This window comes from Fistularia commersonii, chromosome 4 (assembly GCF_037954325.1).
Source record: "Fistularia commersonii isolate RoL2024-O1a breed Wild chromosome 4, RoL_Fcom_v1.0, whole genome shotgun sequence".
Taxonomy (NCBI): Eukaryota; Metazoa; Chordata; class Actinopteri; order Syngnathiformes; family Fistulariidae; genus Fistularia; species Fistularia commersonii.
The window spans coordinates 17371066-17389141 of record NC_141287.1 but is presented as its reverse complement, the minus strand read 5'-3'; the positions used below and the strand labels follow the sequence as shown (position 1 = coordinate 17389141).

At 38.2% G+C, this 18076-nt stretch overlaps 1 protein-coding gene across 4 annotated transcripts; it reads right to left on the bottom strand.

Moving 5' to 3' along the window:
* Positions 1-477: 477 nt before the first annotated feature.
* Positions 478-17195, bottom strand: LOC147234950 (muscleblind-like protein 2a). Of its 4 annotated transcripts, XM_086145649.1 has the most exons (10): positions 16924-17195; positions 13376-13955; positions 11239-11403; positions 10974-11165; positions 10640-10882; positions 8902-8955; positions 8437-8593; positions 6530-6565; positions 5742-5836; positions 478-3289 (listed from the first exon to the last, which is right to left on the bottom strand). In XM_086145649.1, the coding sequence occupies exons 2-10, from the start codon at positions 13547-13549 to the stop codon at positions 3275-3277; spliced, it is 1131 nt and encodes a 376-aa protein (XP_086001775.1). In that variant the 5' UTR covers positions 13550-13955; positions 16924-17195; the 3' UTR covers positions 478-3274. The 4 variants fall into 4 exon arrangements, with proteins under 4 accessions (XP_086001775.1, XP_086001774.1, XP_086001778.1 ...); XM_086145648.1 differs by lacking the exon at positions 5742-5836 and having other exon boundaries at positions 16924-17191; XM_086145652.1 differs by lacking the exon at positions 8902-8955 and having other exon boundaries at positions 16924-17190.
* Between the last annotated feature and the right edge of the window lie 881 nt (positions 17196-18076).

The window sequence follows — 18076 nt, the reverse complement described above, 5'->3', positions numbered from 1 at the left end:
CCCATCATTCGGTTGCCCCGGTGACATCCGAAGACGGCTCGTCCAATCACGGAAGCGGCTCAAAGATGTGTAACTAAGAGGAGGAGATTGCGCCGGATGCTGTTGCCGTGGTAACGCTGCATTTTGTTGCTGTCCAAAAGTGACGACGCCGTTATTTATCGATCTGTACCAAACTATCACATGTACATACTATTACACGGATTATTCAATGGGAGTTGTCCCTGGAGATCACAAAGGCTGATGTGCGTTTGACTTTACACAAAATGATTTGAGAAAAACTGGTACGATGTGAAGTTAAATAACACAATGCCAGAAGATAATGTCATCGAGGAAAATCGTTTTTTCCCTTTTCCCCATCGCAATTGAAAAAACCAAACAGGCTTCGAGTAGAATCGAATTATAGACCGTGTTGAGAAATGATAAAAAATAAAAAAATAAAACACACACACAATGCAAGTAATAACTGAAATCAAAGGATGGTATTTATGTGACAGTATTTATTAAGAATATTACATTTTACAGAGATTTCAATATACAAGGTCATATCTATTCACATGAAATATATAATCAGACAGTCAAATCATTTCCACTAATGGTATTGATGAAATGTTTATACTTAGGCCCACTTAATAACGCTGGCGAGATCTCTTCATCAGAGCAGTGATCAGATCCAATTTAGCCATTTATATTAGCAAGATTGCCAGTAGGATACTTGCTTAGCATCAATTTATGGTTTCTCTGACTTAGTTGGCGACACTTAGGTCTCAGTCTCTAATCAACTTAGCAGTATCCTCACAGAATAATGTGTTTTATTTTCCTTTACTTTCAAAACAAAACTGAGTCATCTTGACAATGCAAATGCAGGGGTACATCCAGGATAAGGCAAAGTTCACAAACAGCATATCTTCTTGGTTGCCCAACAGATGAGAAAGTGCTCAAGAGAAATGTTTCCATCAGCTGGTTAAAAATTCTTAACCACCATGCCATTGTGATCAGAATGTAAATCAACCCCCCCAGTGCAGGTGTATCCACGACATTCACTGTTTGTTACAAGGTGACACAGACATTTCAAAATCTTTTTTGATTGCAGGAAAAAATAAATAAGAGTGATTTTAAATCCGATCCTCGTAATGTAAAGTGAAAAAGCAAGTGCTCAAAAGCCTGGATTCTATGAGTGTTGATTACAGCTGCATATTAAGATGCAAAACAAACCAAAAACAAAACAAAACATTAAAATACTAAATTGTATGCATTTTATTGTGTTTCACCAGAACATAATAGGATAGAGAACTTCAGAGTACAAGCCAATGTTTTAATGATAGAAGAAAAACAAAAATCCTCACAAACTTTTTTTTATTCACTGCAACTTCAGACTTCCTGAGTAACAAATGAAAAAAAACTATACACTGTTAGGAGTCATATAAATTTTGGACTTTTGTAGTTAAACAATTCTATGGCCTTGCTCATTCAGAAGTTGGTTGCAACGACAAGGAGGCAATGTTTCAAACTTGTCTTTGCGCCAACATTCAATCCCTGAACACAGATGACTTTTAATAGGCTAAATGAAGGCCCTTTGAGGAACCTCACCCGAGTTTAAGACTAGTTCAAGCAATTACATTCATATCATAAGTAAATATACTTTAAATGTATAATTAGCTAATGGTAACCTAGTACAATCTGCAAACGTATACCTTATATTACATGTAATTACATAAAAATTATTCACAATAAAATAACACAGAACATAAGGGGAAGTAATTGTCTTCTTGAGAGACAGACTGAATTGATCAAAAAGTCATTTCTAACAAGACATTAGAAACATTCAAAGGAAATGCTGATATTCGATTAGCACAATGCACTAAGTTATATTAAAGAGAAAATTACATATTAAAGAAACTAATTTCAACATGGATTTGTTTTCCAAACAAACACGAGTAACTGCATAAAGTGATACCAACTAAGTTTTTACTTTCTGTGCGTTAAACTACTTGATCATCTTAAAATGACGAAAGATAAAATGATGCCGTATAATGAGTCTTAAAAAGAGTACATACTCACAAAGATCAGGAATTGAAAGCCTAACTCTAAACAAAACGCCTCTTAAATATCACAACTCTTTAGGCACTTGTAACATTCAAAGAACATGGTGCGGACAATCAACTGTAGCAGTAACATTAACAGTTCACACTCCAGTCAGTCCTCTAAGGATCACACTGTATACACAGCTCGCCAGTGGGAATTCCACAAGCTCTTTACAAAGATATTGTCGTGGCTGTGGAAACTTTTCTCCGAAACCTTTCTGACATTTAATAAATCACTTTGTGGCACTGACATGCCATCATCATGAACCATCTATGTAAATCGCTTTTGTAAGGACAAAGAAAGGGAAATTTAAAAACTGTTAATGGTTGCTTCACTACCCTCAAGAGAGTGAATCCCTTGCAGCGACTTGACACTGGATTATACATTAGTTTCTATCAGTAGACACATTGTAAATGCAATGCAAAGGCACACCAGTGGGTGGAGAACTGTTCCAAGGGGATACTAAGGTTAACAACACCACGTCTAAACTTAGGGACATTTCGAACGAATGTCCATACATCTGCTGCGGTATTACATTTCTCAAATGTAGAGATTACGTTGAAACAAGTGCTTTTTATAAGTTAGCTTAAAATAATCAAATCTGGCACAACATAAACAATCACTTTAGGTTAGTTTATAAGATGCATTCAGGAGCTGAAAAAGCCTCTCGGGCTCCTCGTATTGAAAGCAAACTTTTTACAACATAACATGTCTACACATGCATGAATAAATCATATACAAAATTGAAAAGGTAAGTCAGCAAGATATCTGTTTGTACGTACCCACACCAGAAACTATTTGATCTTTATTAGGTACACTCTCTATTTTTGTTTTTGAGTTTTTGAGTCTGATATTTGAGTTGCAAATATCAGGCTCATTGTGGATTAGAGACACTGAACTCCTGTTCTTTATCCTACGATTTATACGTTGATGCACCTCTGACTTTTGCAGAGCTGCTTATAGGAATAAATATCCATTTAACAATGCACATTTCTTGGACAGCATGTTAAAACAGGTGCAAAGGCATGTGTGTATAGATGCAATAATTTGCTGGTATGTCACATCCCCTTTTAGTGATGTTGTCAGCATGCAGCTTGTTGCAAGTTGAGTGTGCAGTTAACATGGTATGTACAGAGAGGTGGTTTAGAACCTTTCGCAGTAGACACACAGCACTGACTTTGTTTTCTGGCCGTTACTTGAGGATGATCTGTTTCAGGAGCAAAAGACAAATGTTATTTTGTTACAAGTCACAGATCAGTAAGAGCAAGTCAACAATCGTAGTTGTGGTCCAAACAAATCTGCTTGAATGAAATGGCATGAATGATGCTGTTCAATTGTCAAATCGATCTCAATTGCCTGCTTTTTAAGTTCTTTATTTTAAAAAACACCATCTTCAATTACTTTTCCTTTTGGGGGGGGGGGGGGTATTCTGATAGTTCATTAATCAGAATCAGACATACGTCCATACTTCTGAGTACCTAAAAAAAAGTGCAGTTCCAGGAACATGGTTATCCACATTGGATGTGCTGTGATATTGCCTTATTTTGAATTTCAAACACATCTTTTTGACACCACCCAAAAATAACATTTATTTACTTTTGTTTTTTTTTTTCTTTTTCAGACCATATATGCCTGACAGAAAACTAAATTGCATACATTTCTTAGCAGTCATTAAGTCCCATCAAATAGGGTTAGGTGACGAAGACGAAGGCGTGTTTACATTAAGAATCCAGTTTATAAAGGGAATGAGAAAGTGAAATGATATTATTGTGCACATGCACCACAGCCTCTATTTGCATAACGTACTTCATTTGAAAATGTGCTGGGTTGACAATGTGTTCAATGTAATTTCATCACCCACTAACAGTACGAGTGATCAGCATTGAAGGAAAAGTATCACGCTGATCTACCACTGTGACCAGCTAGGTTTATGATCCAATGGTAAAGCTTACAGGTCAACGACAAAACTGGCACAAAATACACACAACACAGAACACAGGGCCACCGTGAGAAATTCTGATCGATGAAATCCTGTTGCAATTGCTACAATGGGGTTAGGCAAATATGATGTGAAGGACAGAATGGGCAACAGAGTGATAAGCAATAGCGTGTTGCTGTTTGGGTTTTTGTTGTTCCCTTCTTTGCAGGTCCGTTTTTAAAAATGAAAATTTTAAAACGAGTGTTAGTTATATATTAAAACTGATACTGAAGAGATTTACCTGAAGAGATTGACATAGTCTATAAAATAATGTATTATTTTGAAACAGAATCACAAAACAACTGACGGGCCAAAAGTGAGAGTGAAGAAATAAATGCTTCTTGACGAAGACCAATTTTGGCTGGAGAAACAGTCGATAAATATATTTATGGGATTGCGAGCCCCTTTTCCATGACCTGGGCTTCTGTATTCTATGGTTGGTTTCAGCAATAAATCAAAGCAAAGCTAATCTGAAGCCCTAAAACAAACCCATTGGTGTGTCTTAAATGTTTGTTTGGAGCCCTCATAGTAAAATATACATGAGTAAATAGGGGTGCACGATAATTTCAGAATTTGCTATGTATAAGTCATGAAGAAGACAATATTACACATAATAAAAATGTCTGTGGAGATTCTCAGTCATCCAGGTCATGGTGAATTTTTGCTGAAATCTTCTTATCGTGGCAACTGAAGAAGCTTCTCGGATGAGGGTAGAAACATCTTCAAGAGAAGAAGATATTCATGTCCAGTTGCCACGACAAGAACAATTTGGCAAGAATACGTGATAAAAATGTACTTAAGTTATATTCCAGGGGTTGTACTATTTCACACTTCAATGTTGTAATGGTTGTTGGCAGATGTCTGGCTCTGTGATTCCTGTTTATCACCTCATCAAGTGGCCTTTTCACAAGCCATTAACAAGTGTAATTATTCTTTTTTCCAACGCTTTTTTCCACCTACAGTAACAGCCTCTCCACCTACTACTCTCCTAACTTGAGTAAGATATATGTGCCAGAAACAGACAAATAGGCAGTTAAAATGAACAATACTTTGCCTGATAGGATTATTGTTAAATGTTGTTATGCATATTACATAGTCTCATATGTATTTTCATTGCATTTTTTTTGGCAAATCTAATAAAGATATGTAAATGTGGTGGTGTGACATTCCGAATAGTCCTATAATTAGTCACAGTAAATTGTGACACAATAACAAACAACATATTAAATGATCACCATTCCAATTATAAATAGACAACAACATAAAGTAAACGCTACAGCGGAACAGTGTATTTTCACTGATAATATGCATAAAAATAATTAGAAATAACTTGTAAAGTGAAGCTGAGCAAAGACGGTGTTTTAATTATGTACTCCTCACATTAGGGAGATTTATAAACTATAATTAAGGGGTGGAAAAGACAGAAAAAGAGGCAAAAAGTCATGCAAATCTAAAAAAAAAAGTGCACACAACTATTTATAGGTGGAAGACATCTTGAGAAATGCCGTCTGTCCCAAAGGAAATAGTTGAGAGGCGGTTTTGTAGTTCTACGGCCCTACATGTGTGAAGCTTAATGACAGGCGATGCAAGCAGGGCAACAAAGCAGCTCCTCTGGTATAAAGATGAAGCAACTTTTAAGAGCTCACAAATTTACGACAGAAACCTTCAAAAAAGAGCAAACCTGATTAGCTGGTGCTGTTGCTGCGTAGGGAACACTTGTGACGGGAGAAGTTGCTGCAGAGACACTAGCAGGCGTAGCACTGTACATCATGGGGACTTGTTCAGGAAGGGGACCATGAAAGCAATGAAAAGGTAGGTGGAGCATTATGGTAACCATAGCAATGCTTTTCTCTCTCTTGCCAAGCAAATACAAAATGACATTAGCAGCAAGCCTTCATTGGGTTAGACCTGCGGATGGCATGTGATTACGTTGCAAAGCAAGACAGCAGGGAAAATGTAAAAGGAGGGACGATATAATATTAAATTAGGAAATCTGTCCAGAAATTGACATCCCATGTGAGGAAGACACAGAGCAATGTCACCAGATGTGATCAAAATGTCTTTTTTATGAGCAGTGCAATTACTTATAATTCTTTTTCATTGATCACAAGTCCAATCATAGTTAGCCGTGCAAGATTACAATTTAAAAGATCTCTGGGATGCTGATCAAATTTCCTAATTATGACACATGGCAAATCTACAAACAGAGTACAACAAAATGCTTTGACTTGTATTTCTGGCATAATCGCTGAGCAAAAGCAAACAGATGTTGCAACGTAATTGCTATATTTCATAAAGCCAGGAGGGAAAACTCAACCAAAACATTTTCAGAAGCCCTGGCTCTGACTGTGGTGAGTGGATGAAAAGTAGTGCTTCAAAAGTTGAATTACTGCTGTATTAAGATAAAAGCTGCATCTATTGATTAAGAGAATAGTTAACAAAAAGAAGAAAACAAATTAAGAGACTCACCGACACTGCTACCAGGAGTCATACACAAAACAGAACCTGTATGGTTATGTAGCGGAAGAAAGAGAAGGTACAGTGGCACAAATCAGTAATATGAAAATCACTGTAAGTTGAAACATAAAATCTTACATCTTTTGAACATTTTTTTTTTCCAGGCGTAGCAGGTTATAAACATCAAAATAACAGACGTGCATGAAAAAAACCCACAAAAGGAAAAAAAAAAGCTTAGAGCAGACCACAATAATTGGGGAAAAGAAGGAAAATGAGTGAGGGAAACGAGTTTCTTTTGTCCTTTTTTCAACTACAGTTCTTCTATGACTTAAACGTCATAACTTACACATCTTTTCCAATTATTTCCGATACCCAGAGTTTTTTAAAGCTACATTGGCTCTGTGATGTCAGTGCATGTCATTTTCAGATGTAGATATATAATTTAGCAGAGTAAGGCGGGGAGACACAAGTCTATATTTAAGGCTGCATTCATATGGCTTTTTCTTGAAAGCAACAAAAACTCCAGATTGAACTGAAACATTTGGGCAGAGCAAACATCTTCAAACTGAGGTATAAATGCAATCTATAATTATAATTGTAATTCCATTGGACAACTTTTCTTCCAGGAGGTGGGATGACTCAAACATAACCTCACTGTTGATAGGTCACTTTTCACGGCCATACTGTGATTTATTCCAGATGCAATTACCCCCGATACCTAAGAATTAAGCAGTGGACTAACTGATTTTAGGAAACAGGCGAAGCAAAACTTGTTAGATCGACGTTATAAAACCAGGAACAAATCGGATATTGGATGGCTTTTTAAAACCTTGGACTGAAGTTTTGTTTGACTCTGAATCTGGAGCAAGCTGTTAGTAGGCCATGTATTCATGCATTGGCTGATATGTGGCCAATATTTGCATTGCTGAGTGACATTGACCCATTAACAGAGTCCAGTAATATCAGAGACTAAAATGAAGGTTGAAAGACTCAATTTTTCTCAAGAAAAAACAGATTAAAATGCAATTAATGTGCGTATTTGGATTTTTAATGACAAGATGAAATGTAAATCACCATCTTGGCTGGAACGGCTCTGTTACAGCCCATTTTGGCTTTCGTTTACAGATGTCTGCTATAGCACAGATTTTGGTTCATAGAATGTGGTTCTCTAATGGCATTTATATTTATCTGTCATGTTTGTTTTTTCAATTTTGTTAATTCTGCTTTCCTCATGTCACGCATTGTTTACCACCTGTCAGATAATGTTCAGGCCTCACAATTAATTAGTTCACATCTGCCTGCCTGTCTGTGATCGGTCAGCCCTACCAACTCCACGCCTAGCCTCATGTTTGCATTGTCTTGTGTTGTTTAATTAGTTGAGTTTGCATTTTAGTTCTGTCCTCTGTTTCTGTTTATGCTACAGATTAAGCTTGTTTCTGGTTTGCCTTCCAGTTACAATTATGATTTTGCCAGATTAAAGACAAAATAAAGTGCTGTAAGATGCATTTTGGTACAAACATTATTTGTCCCTTTTTTACTTTTAGTGGTGATAAGTTTGGTTCATGTATTTTTGTACTGGTCAAACTAGTTGTTAATCTAGCTGTTGCTTTCTTCTTTGGCTGGGTAAGTGTCTTTTACCATCTTGTACTATTGAAATAAACATTTCCAGATGTATAGCAAATCCACAATTGATTAATGTTAACAGAGTGTCTGTTATTCAGTTTAGATATAAGTCAAATTTAACAAAATAGATAAAGTTGTTGAGCAGCTGAAAACAGTAGTCACTACTGATCCTGAAGACTTTTTCCATAGAAGAAAAAGAGAAATATGCAACAACAAAACATAAAACACCTTATTGACTTTGCCAGGGCAGGGAATTTCATCATCACTGCATCCCCAGTCATGTGGTGAGTGTTTACCTGTGGGACAGAAGGCAGTGGCGGGCTGCTGTAGCTGTGTGCTGGCCAGAGCCTGTTGGTATGGCAAAAAGCTGGGACTGAGAAGTGAACTGGCCCAGTTACTCTTCTCCAGGACTTGTCTTTTTGGGAGAGGCTGAAGGACACTGTGGGGAAAAGCCTGCACAAGGGACAAGAGGAGAAGTGATGTTCTGAAAAAAATAAATCTTCAGCATATTCACTTAAAGTTACAGTTACTATACAATAAAAGCAAATGTTAATCAAATAGCATGCAATCATGGATTTACGATACAAATATGAATGGAATAATGTTTCAACCCAATGAATTTTACGAAAACTGTCAAAAATAATTTGTTAAAGATTCTGATGTGACTGACTGTACACAAAGGCTAAATGAGACTAGAAGCTCACATTGACAACAATGAATTAATAATTACTGTCTACATGCAAAGCAAAAGGTGGAAATACCAGGTCTATAGTTGCCTCGAGGGGTCGCTTCATTGCTTTGGCAGTCGACTGAGTCTTTTAAAAGCAGGCAGCGAACACATGATGGCAGTGGGCCAATGGGATTCAAGCGTATTAACATACAGGTAACAGCAAGCAGAGGTGCATCATGGGGGACAGCATTGTGGATAGATGAGAAGGGGAAAACAAAAAATAATCTGAATGTAGTATACCACATAAAACACAGTATGCATGCACAGTAACCAAAATACCTGAGCAAAGGAAACACTAACTAAAGATTTACCACTGAATTAGTAGGTTGATATGGACTTTATCTATAGCTTTGGCGACACACAACAGTCATGCTGAGGTACAATTCTGGGTACTGTTCTCATGGGACACTGAGCATTGTATTAGTGGATAGGGATTTTGTAATAAGAATCAGAACACTACCATGAGTACATTGGTACCGTGAACATCAATCATTCATTGTTAAATACATTACTAAGACATATGACAAAGGTCCAAATGTAATTTCACACATGAGGAGCAGAGATTACTATGAATCTAAATCATAAGGCAAAAAAGAACATGGAGCACAGTTACTGAGAGCCACATTAAGACTTGAGAGGGAATGGCAGATGTCTCCGCTAACTGTAATGAACACAAAAGTGTACAATACAGGAACCATAAATGGATAATTCATATGAAAAAAATGAAGGAGGTATAAATGCATTATAATGAGGCAGCTCATCTAACAGAAGCAGCATGGCTTCATTCTCTCGTCAGAGAAAAGTTACATTTGGTAATATTTCAAGTGACGTAAGAATTGTATAATGTTGAAATTATCTTGTACAATCTGTGAGAGCAAGAAATCATTCTAAAAGCGAAAAGCTAAAGTAATTGATGGAAATACTTTGAGTAATACTAAAAATCTTATATTCACCCAATTCTTGTAAAATCAGGTGCATATAGTTGAGTTTTAATGTTGTCTTGAGGTCTAATATCATATGTGTCATAAAAAAAGATATCTTGGCATGGACCTAGTGACTAACAGCTTATTACAATTTTCAAATACAACCAATTCATATAAGCACTGCAATGTTTTTTTTAATTTTGTTGCAGAACTGACATGAGCTCACCAGCTGAGAACTCATATCATGATTGACTAGATTCAACCAAAAACCCAATCCTTATCAACCCAGTGTGCACAGCAGAAGGTCCACTGTCACACACTGCCAGTCAAATACATACAGTTCAATATAATGATGATAATGATGAAATAAAAGTGTTTTATCACCAATCCTCATTCCTCACACAATAGTTCCCCTTTCTTAGTACGATCAATCTAATTTACCGTCTAGTTGCTTATTTTGCTTCAAAATATGCTGTAATCTAAAATTATCTTGTCACTGTGACTGTTCAAGACTCAGATGATGAAAAAGCACAATGACACAGCATAACGAGGGATGCTGTGGCTAACAGTGTACACTGACAGGAACAGGGGGCTTTTAAGAACAAGAAACAGCTTGTCTCTGATTGACAGTGAAATAAGAATCTGCATAAAAAGACAGTATTAGAAATTACTCATTTCTCAAATGTCTCCGGATAAATGTCATGTGTGGTTCTCTACGTACAATGACATTACTGCTAAAACAACCTTTTTTTTTTGTATTTCCAAACACCAACAACTCCTAAAAAATATACTTTATCAAAAACTCTCCCATTCACTAGAAGTCACAGAATTAAGGCTCTTGCTTACCAGGGCAGCAGCTGTGGCCTGGGCTGCTTGGCTGACATGCTGACTGGATTTGAGTTTGGCCTGCAAGTGTGCAGGTGGGTGAAAATACTTGCACTTGTCCCTGGTGCAGCGACTCTTGATGTAGTCCATGCAAACCGTGACAGTGTTATCCATGGCGTCTATCATTGGACTGTCACTTGGGTGAGCGAAGCGGCAATCTGTTTCGCCTCTCGCACAGTTTCCGCGCTGAAACTCACGGCACACCTGAGAGGAGGCATTGTTAAGACATGATCACATTCCCGCAATACTAACACCTTTTAACCTTGTAAAATCACACACAATAACACTGTAATACCTCTAGTTTGTCAGTCCGCTGGAGCTTCTGTGAAGGGGAAGAAGAGGAAGGTGAACTCTGGACCGTGACCGGCGGACTGCCTGGGACCAGCACCGGGCTGCAGGGAAGGATGTCTGTGGGGACGAGGCTCATTCCATGACTCAAGGGTGTGATGTATGAACTGTATCCGAGACCAGCATTTGCACCAAGGCCCTGTATCATGAAAAGTTTCTCAAGAGGTGTCGAGACAGAAACACAACATTTCACCCACTAGGATGAGGCTTACCACCGACTGTAAGCTGGGCGCAGGGATCATCAGCTGCATCTGTTGGGCGAGCATGGCAGCAGCTGTCTTCTGCTGGATCAGGTTGTTGCGTCCGTTTATCTCCAACTGGGTTTTCAAGTGGGAAGGTGGATGAAGGTACTTACAGTTTTCTCTTGAGCACCGGCCCTGCATTCAGAGAACATTGAACATAAAGTTAGGTTGAAAATTCATCTTTGAACAGGGGAATGCAACCTTCCATCAAAACCAGTGATAAGCAATATGAATATTGTCACATTTTAAGCCCATCATCATATTAACCTTTGCTCATCAAACTCCTCTTACATCTCAAACTCCTCTCACATCTTCTGGATTGGGGATAAGAACATTATTATTAGCTCTCAAACTTTTAGAGTTTCAACACTGCAATTACTGAGCACAATGTTTGTTTTGAACCCAATTTCTACTAGCGACAAGTGGAAATTGGGTTAAATATGACAGTTACAATCGTGTCATCACTAGACTAATGAGACTGAAGTGATTAAACCAAAAAATATCCAAGTAAACCTGTGCAAATGACTGAGGTTGCAAGCTTCATCCAATGTTGCTATTAGCAATCTTTTAATGAGTCTGTCTCCATAATATAGTCCATATTCTATTCCCTTAATCCTTCTTAATCCCTCTTTATATCCTTCAACCAGATTCACTGCAGTCACCTAATTTATCACTGGATGTGTATATCACATTACAAATTAATTATTTTTAGTGGATATGGATAACTTCCATTGACATTGGTGATGGAGCTCGTAATTTGTTATCATCTCTTTATTGTTCTTGTCTCTTGTAGTATATTCTTTGGAGTAGCCTGTTGGAGAAGCAGCCTGTCCGCAGCTGATGGAAAGCGACTAAACAGACTACTGAAAGAAGGACAGTTCTGTCCTGGGGGGGACAGCGGACTCAGTGCAGGTGGTTGGAGAGGAGAGAATGATAGCAACGACAATGTCTCCAACCCCATGCAGAACATCACTGCAACAGTGAGCAGCTCCTTCAGTGACAGACTCTTCCAACCCAAGTGTGTGAAGGAGAGATTTAACAGGCCCTTCCTGCAAGCTGCTGTTTGGCTGTTTAACACCCAGCTCTGCTCTCGAAAGAATTCTGTTCACTCACTCACTCACTCACTCACTCACTCACTCACTCACTCACTCACTCACTCACTCACTCACTCACTCACTCACTCACTCACTCACTCACTCACTCACTCACTCACTCACTCACTCACTGGCGTTGGTACTGTAAGCATTGCTGTACGCTGTTAGTTACCACTTTTCCACATTTTCACTGATCATATTGTTTATACTCTTTATTTTATGTCTTGTTTATTCTGATTGTGTATTTTTTTCTGATAGTTCTGTATCTTACTGATTGTACAATATTAAGTACCTTTTACTGAAAAATCCACTTTCTGCTGTGTTTGCATTGAAATTCCCCCGCTGTGGGATGATGAAAGGAATATTTCATTCTATTCTGTTCTCATTGCTTTTAAATCTACATGTTATGCACTTTGAATAGCTTCTGAGCCTTCTGACCTTGTTGCTTGGCGCCCTATATGAATCCCAGTCGTGATCATACTGATAAATTCTCCCAGTGCTGAGCTTAAAACCCCCAGAATAAGCCTCTATAAATTTAACCTGTAATTGAAAATAACTTTGACCCGAATCATCATATGGAAATACACAGAGAAAGTCACTCATATCAACAAATTGATATCAGTCTTGATAATCTCTATAAACTTTGCATTTTAAGAATAATAAGCAGATGTAGGAGTCTTGGCACCTAAGGCAGTTTACATGAAGCTGTGTAGATGAAGGAAAATGTGATAATCATCATGTTTAACTGACTCATTTTAAGTACGGTGAGCATTACTTGTAGAAAAAAGACAAATACTTAAACACTAATAGACAATGTTAAAGTGTGGTAAACTATTTATGAAACTAAGTGTACAAGTGCTAAGTAGGAGGATGTTGGTGGAAAGTTTTTGATTGTTGGTTGGTTAGTAATTGTGAGGAGTGAGAGGAGAAAGATATATAGTAGAGATAAGGCATGAGCTTAACAGATTAATAAGGCCCCTGTAATTAAATTAAAACAAAGAAACATACTTTACCTTCAGTGAATCAAAGCAGGCAATGACTCTTCCGTTTTCGACTTGGCAGCTCTTAGCGGGATGAGCAAATTTGCATTCTTCATCACTTCTTGAACAGTTTCCCCGTTGAAACTGTCGACAAACTTCCAGGGTTAACCACTTTGTGTCTCTGACTGCGGAAATGTTCAACGCCATGTTGGAAAGTTTAAAGACAACTCTTTTGTCTTAAACAAATCAAAAAAAGTAGGTTGATTAGAGCATTTGGCAGTGCGTGGAAGGTCGTCTTTCAAAATGATGTCACCATTCCTCCATCAGCTGCAGCAGAAAGATCAGATGGCTGTTTGGTCACTTAGAATTCATCCATCAGCTAAAAAAACTGAAACAATGAGTTTGTTTCTGTTTCACTGTTGCCACCCAGACCTACAGCTTCAGTGGGAACTTCTCAGGTCTTGATTTGACTCCACACAATGGCCTTCGTTGGCTTTATGCTTGGTAAAATTGTGCAAACCAATGACCTTTCACCAGTATATCTGTCTTAGAAGGGAGTACAGACTGGCCATTAACTCGGAATATCTTCGCAAAGGCACTTTATGTTAGTGATCTGAAAGAAAAGCATGAAAAAAAAGGATGTGTTACATGTTTATGGGACTCCAAAGAATTATATACGGTTCCATCTATATTATTGCTAGTCTAATATAATGTGAATTATATGATTCTCAAACAATTCTGTCAAAAAAATAACATGAAATATGTAATTTATTAGCCAGAAGAGCTCATGAAGAAACCCAGTAAAATCTGTACACCTGAAACACTTGAGTGTTTTTGAATTGACTTGTGATTTATGATTTTATGAGCATTATTTCTCATCTAAATCCTAAGTCTGCCTCCCTGTCTTAGAGAGAAGAAGTAGCTGTCATTGCAATTGTAAACAATGTCACAAAAACAAATGCACAAGTATCAGCTAGGATTTAACAAACAGCCTGATCGGAAATCTATCTACTAGTTTGTTGATGTAACCATTACCCCTGTTCTTTGACTAATCACTGTGTTTGTATGGTTAATAACCATTAGATTTGAGACAATGTTCTTCCTCTTCTATAAGTAAAGTCTGTTGTTCAGTTTAATTGTCTGATGTGCCTCACAAAGTTAAAAACACATTAGTTTGAATAACTGTAGCACAAAATACTATGCGAGCAGATGTCAAAGACAATTAAAAGTATTTCGTCCGCGAAAATACTAACATATGTTAAGCAGCGGCAGAGCTGTTTGGCGTGTGTATTTGGATGGTTTCAAGCTAATTATCTAAATAGATTACATCGAAAAACATGACCAAACTTTAAAACCTCCCAAAACACAGGACATACATGGCGGTATTTGTGATAAATATGATTGAAAACCATTTTAGCCTTAATCAACTTTGCAGGTGATTCTAGTGAGTGCAAAGTGAGGAAAGACAAAGCTTTATCACATGAAACACACTACAAGATAAACAGACCTGTACAGGATGTTGATGAGTAGGCCAAAAAGATGGCTAATCCATGTGCTGAACATGTAGTATGAGCAAAAGGGCTACTAAGAGGGTGTAAATATGTTAAAGGTCTCTAAAGGCACAGATTCAGAATTCATCCTACTTTTGTTAAACCAGGTCTTTTACTGCCAGAGCCTATTATCAGCCTCGCTGCGTGCTATCCCACAGCATACTGCAGAAAATTCCTTTAGGCGCAAGACAGGAAACCGAGCAAAGCGACCTACCTCTCTCACTTCATGCAGCAGTTATGAACTTCTGTTCCTGACACTGAAAACAATCGAATGCTAAAACTTTTAAGAAGCTAACTTATGAATACAGTTCCTTCGAGCTCAGCTCTTAGCCCTGCTCTGTCCCGAGGATTCAGAGACCGCAGATTTCCTCTTCAACAGTGAAAACAAAACGTCTGACTTACTCTGGCTGAAACATTATCAGCCACCCCCTTCCTGCCTGGGTGCCGGCCTCCGGGAAGACCCTCCCAGTCTGACATTAGCCAATGGAAAACCAGAATCTAATGTACTGTGTAAAAGCTGGCTGAACAGCTTGGAGCAAAGACTGCTGGCAGCTGACCATTTATCTATGAATAAAATGTGCTTTCTTTGAGAGGGCACTTGAAAAGAATATCTCTATCAGAAACACTGTAGTAATGAGAAAGGGAGACAGTTAGCGACAAAGTCATTTTAACGCACAATCCTTACAGTCAACTGTGACTATATGAAACTAAATTGACTATACGGACTCCTTAGACGTTATTACAGAGGTCTTCAAAGTGTAAGACAAGCCTGGCCAGCAGCACTACAGTTTCTTCGGAGGCTTATTGATGTATCTCTGGGATCAAATGATGTGACGATACAGAAGCCATTTTACGACTAGGACAGAAACAACAACCAACTTGAGAGCATATTATTCAATCTTTGATCCCTACACATCAAGTTATAACATACATTTTCATGTTTTAAAACAAGTTTAAGCTGTGTATATTAAAGTGCTGTGGGAAACATAGATTGCAATTTTCCTTACCAGGCGATGATTACTTTAAATGTCTTGTTTTCTCCACATGCCAAGATAATTTAGATAACTATCACAGAGAACTTGAGTAACCTCATAAGACATTTAGGCAAATTAAACAGGATAGACTGAAGTTATTTACAGCAATATTTAGATAACATCATCTTCTCAACACTTTTCTGGCATGTACACTGCTGAAAACAACCCACCCATCCACCCACACGCAGATACACACACATAGACACAGAAGCACACACTTTCGCCTCTGTGGCAAAAAAATACAGTATAACATACGAAACGTGTTTTTGTCCATACACGCCATGACATGTTGCTCCTGATGTTTGTTCTTCCACAAACAGGCATCACACGCATGGTGACCAAAAAGATGGGACAAGATAAACTCTCCTCTGATCCCGAGGATAAACAGGAAGAACATCAGTTATTGCTCCACTGCTCAGCCAGACGCGTTAATGTAAAGCTCAACACTGGTCTCCAGAGAATAATTGATCTTAAGTGGAAAAATAAAGAGAGTCGATTTTATTTTTCATTCGAATAGCCAACACAAAATCTGCTGCTATATTCAGCACACGGGGGTAGAGCGTGCAGAATCAATAGGTTTGTATTTATTAATTTATTTAGTGCCCTTTTTTTTTTAGTTTTAGGACGGTTGTTTTCTTTGAGATAAACGGGTGTACTGCTATAAGTTTGTTGTTGTCGATTATGAATATAGCTGCCTGTGTCGGTGAGCAGAAGTATTGATTCAGAGGAAAACATAATCCGATGACAAACAGACGCACAGTAGTTAAATAACCTAACATGATTCAGCATCACGGTGCCCCCTCCCCCTTGAATAGTACTTTTACAAGGGTTGCACGGTTTGACAACACGGCGCAGTCCACATGCACACCCTGTTTTCCTGTTAGCTTACGAACCGTTGACAATGACAGCGGTACAGACAGATAGCGCTGCCGCGGAGGTAGCCGTAACGTTTATTAGCACAGGTTAGCTTCAGTTAGCGGAAAGTGCACCTGCTTACCTCATCACCGCGGATGAACCGCTTCCCAGATACAGCAATCACGCACAGGCTCGGGCGAACGACGCGGCAGGCGGCACAAGTGACGAAAACAAGACGCGAAGTATTCCGGGAAAACGTCCGCTCGATAATCCACGTTATCCTTCGCGTATATGCCGAAATGTTGCTCGCTCTTTCGCCCACGGAGTCGGGCTAATTTCTTTTTTACTTTCTAGCACTGCACAGATTTCGAGCAACAAGCTTTTGACAGCTTACTGTACTGTCGTCAATTGCGTGTCACGGAGGGATGTTCAGGGGTACGCTCTGAAGCTCAATAATGGTCAGAAATTCAATACACTCCGTTTAAAATGACGCACACCGTTCAGACATTAATAATTTCACATAAAATCCAAGAAATTCGATTATATACAAGCAAATAAAACGTTCATATTTATCTGTTGTATGCACCAACACCCCCACCTAAAGATTCATAGTGGTTCAATCCACTCGAATGCCAAGAGGCGAAGAGGGCAAGGGTTTTCTTGTTACTAAGGGAACAGCAATAAAATCATGTAATTTTATTTCCCTTTTCTCTTTTCTTTTGTTGAAACGTGCTCTACTACACATGTTGATCTCTGATTAACCAGACACCTCTCTATCTGTTTGACCCTAACAGATAGATATCACTTTTTTGCACGCTAAATTAAACCAATCCTGCATGTTATTTGTGCAAGAAATAAAGCCAATGCATGACTTTTAGGAGTATCAATAAAAAAAAGCCATTTATTTGGCATGGTCAAGAGAAAAAAGCTAATGCGCACAATAGATTGGTGTCATGGCCTGCTCAAGGTCAAATTAGACAGATGCTAACCTAGATTAGAGCTGACACAAAAGGTGGATGGTGAGCTTTGTGAATGTTGATTAGATATATTGTTTTGTTGCAAAAATATGGGATGGATTGATTGCTTGTTCCATTTCATAACACAGAAGCATATTGATAACTAACAAGTATTATGTGGCTTATTTGATAAATTCAGAGAGCAGTGTGAATTTCAAAATGACATGTATTTTCACATTGGCGTGTCATACCTTTGTCTAAAACTGCTACTACATTATCATTGCAGTCATTTATAAGCTCAGTAATTGGGTGACCTTTTTATGGCTACTAATCCATCAA

Coding starts and splice junctions, on each gene's coding strand:
- LOC147234950 (XM_086145648.1), bottom strand. CDS start 13,549: ATGGCGTTGAACATTTCCGCAGTCAGAGACACAAAGTGGTTAACCCTG. Junction 11,404..13,375: donor CCTGCTTTGATTCACTGAAG/GTAAAGTATGTT, acceptor CTCTGAATGCAG/GGCCGGTGCTCAAGAGAAAA. Junction 6,566..8,436: donor CACTGCCTTCTGTCCCACAG/GTAAACACTCAC, acceptor ATAACCATACAG/GTTCTGTTTTGTGTATGACT.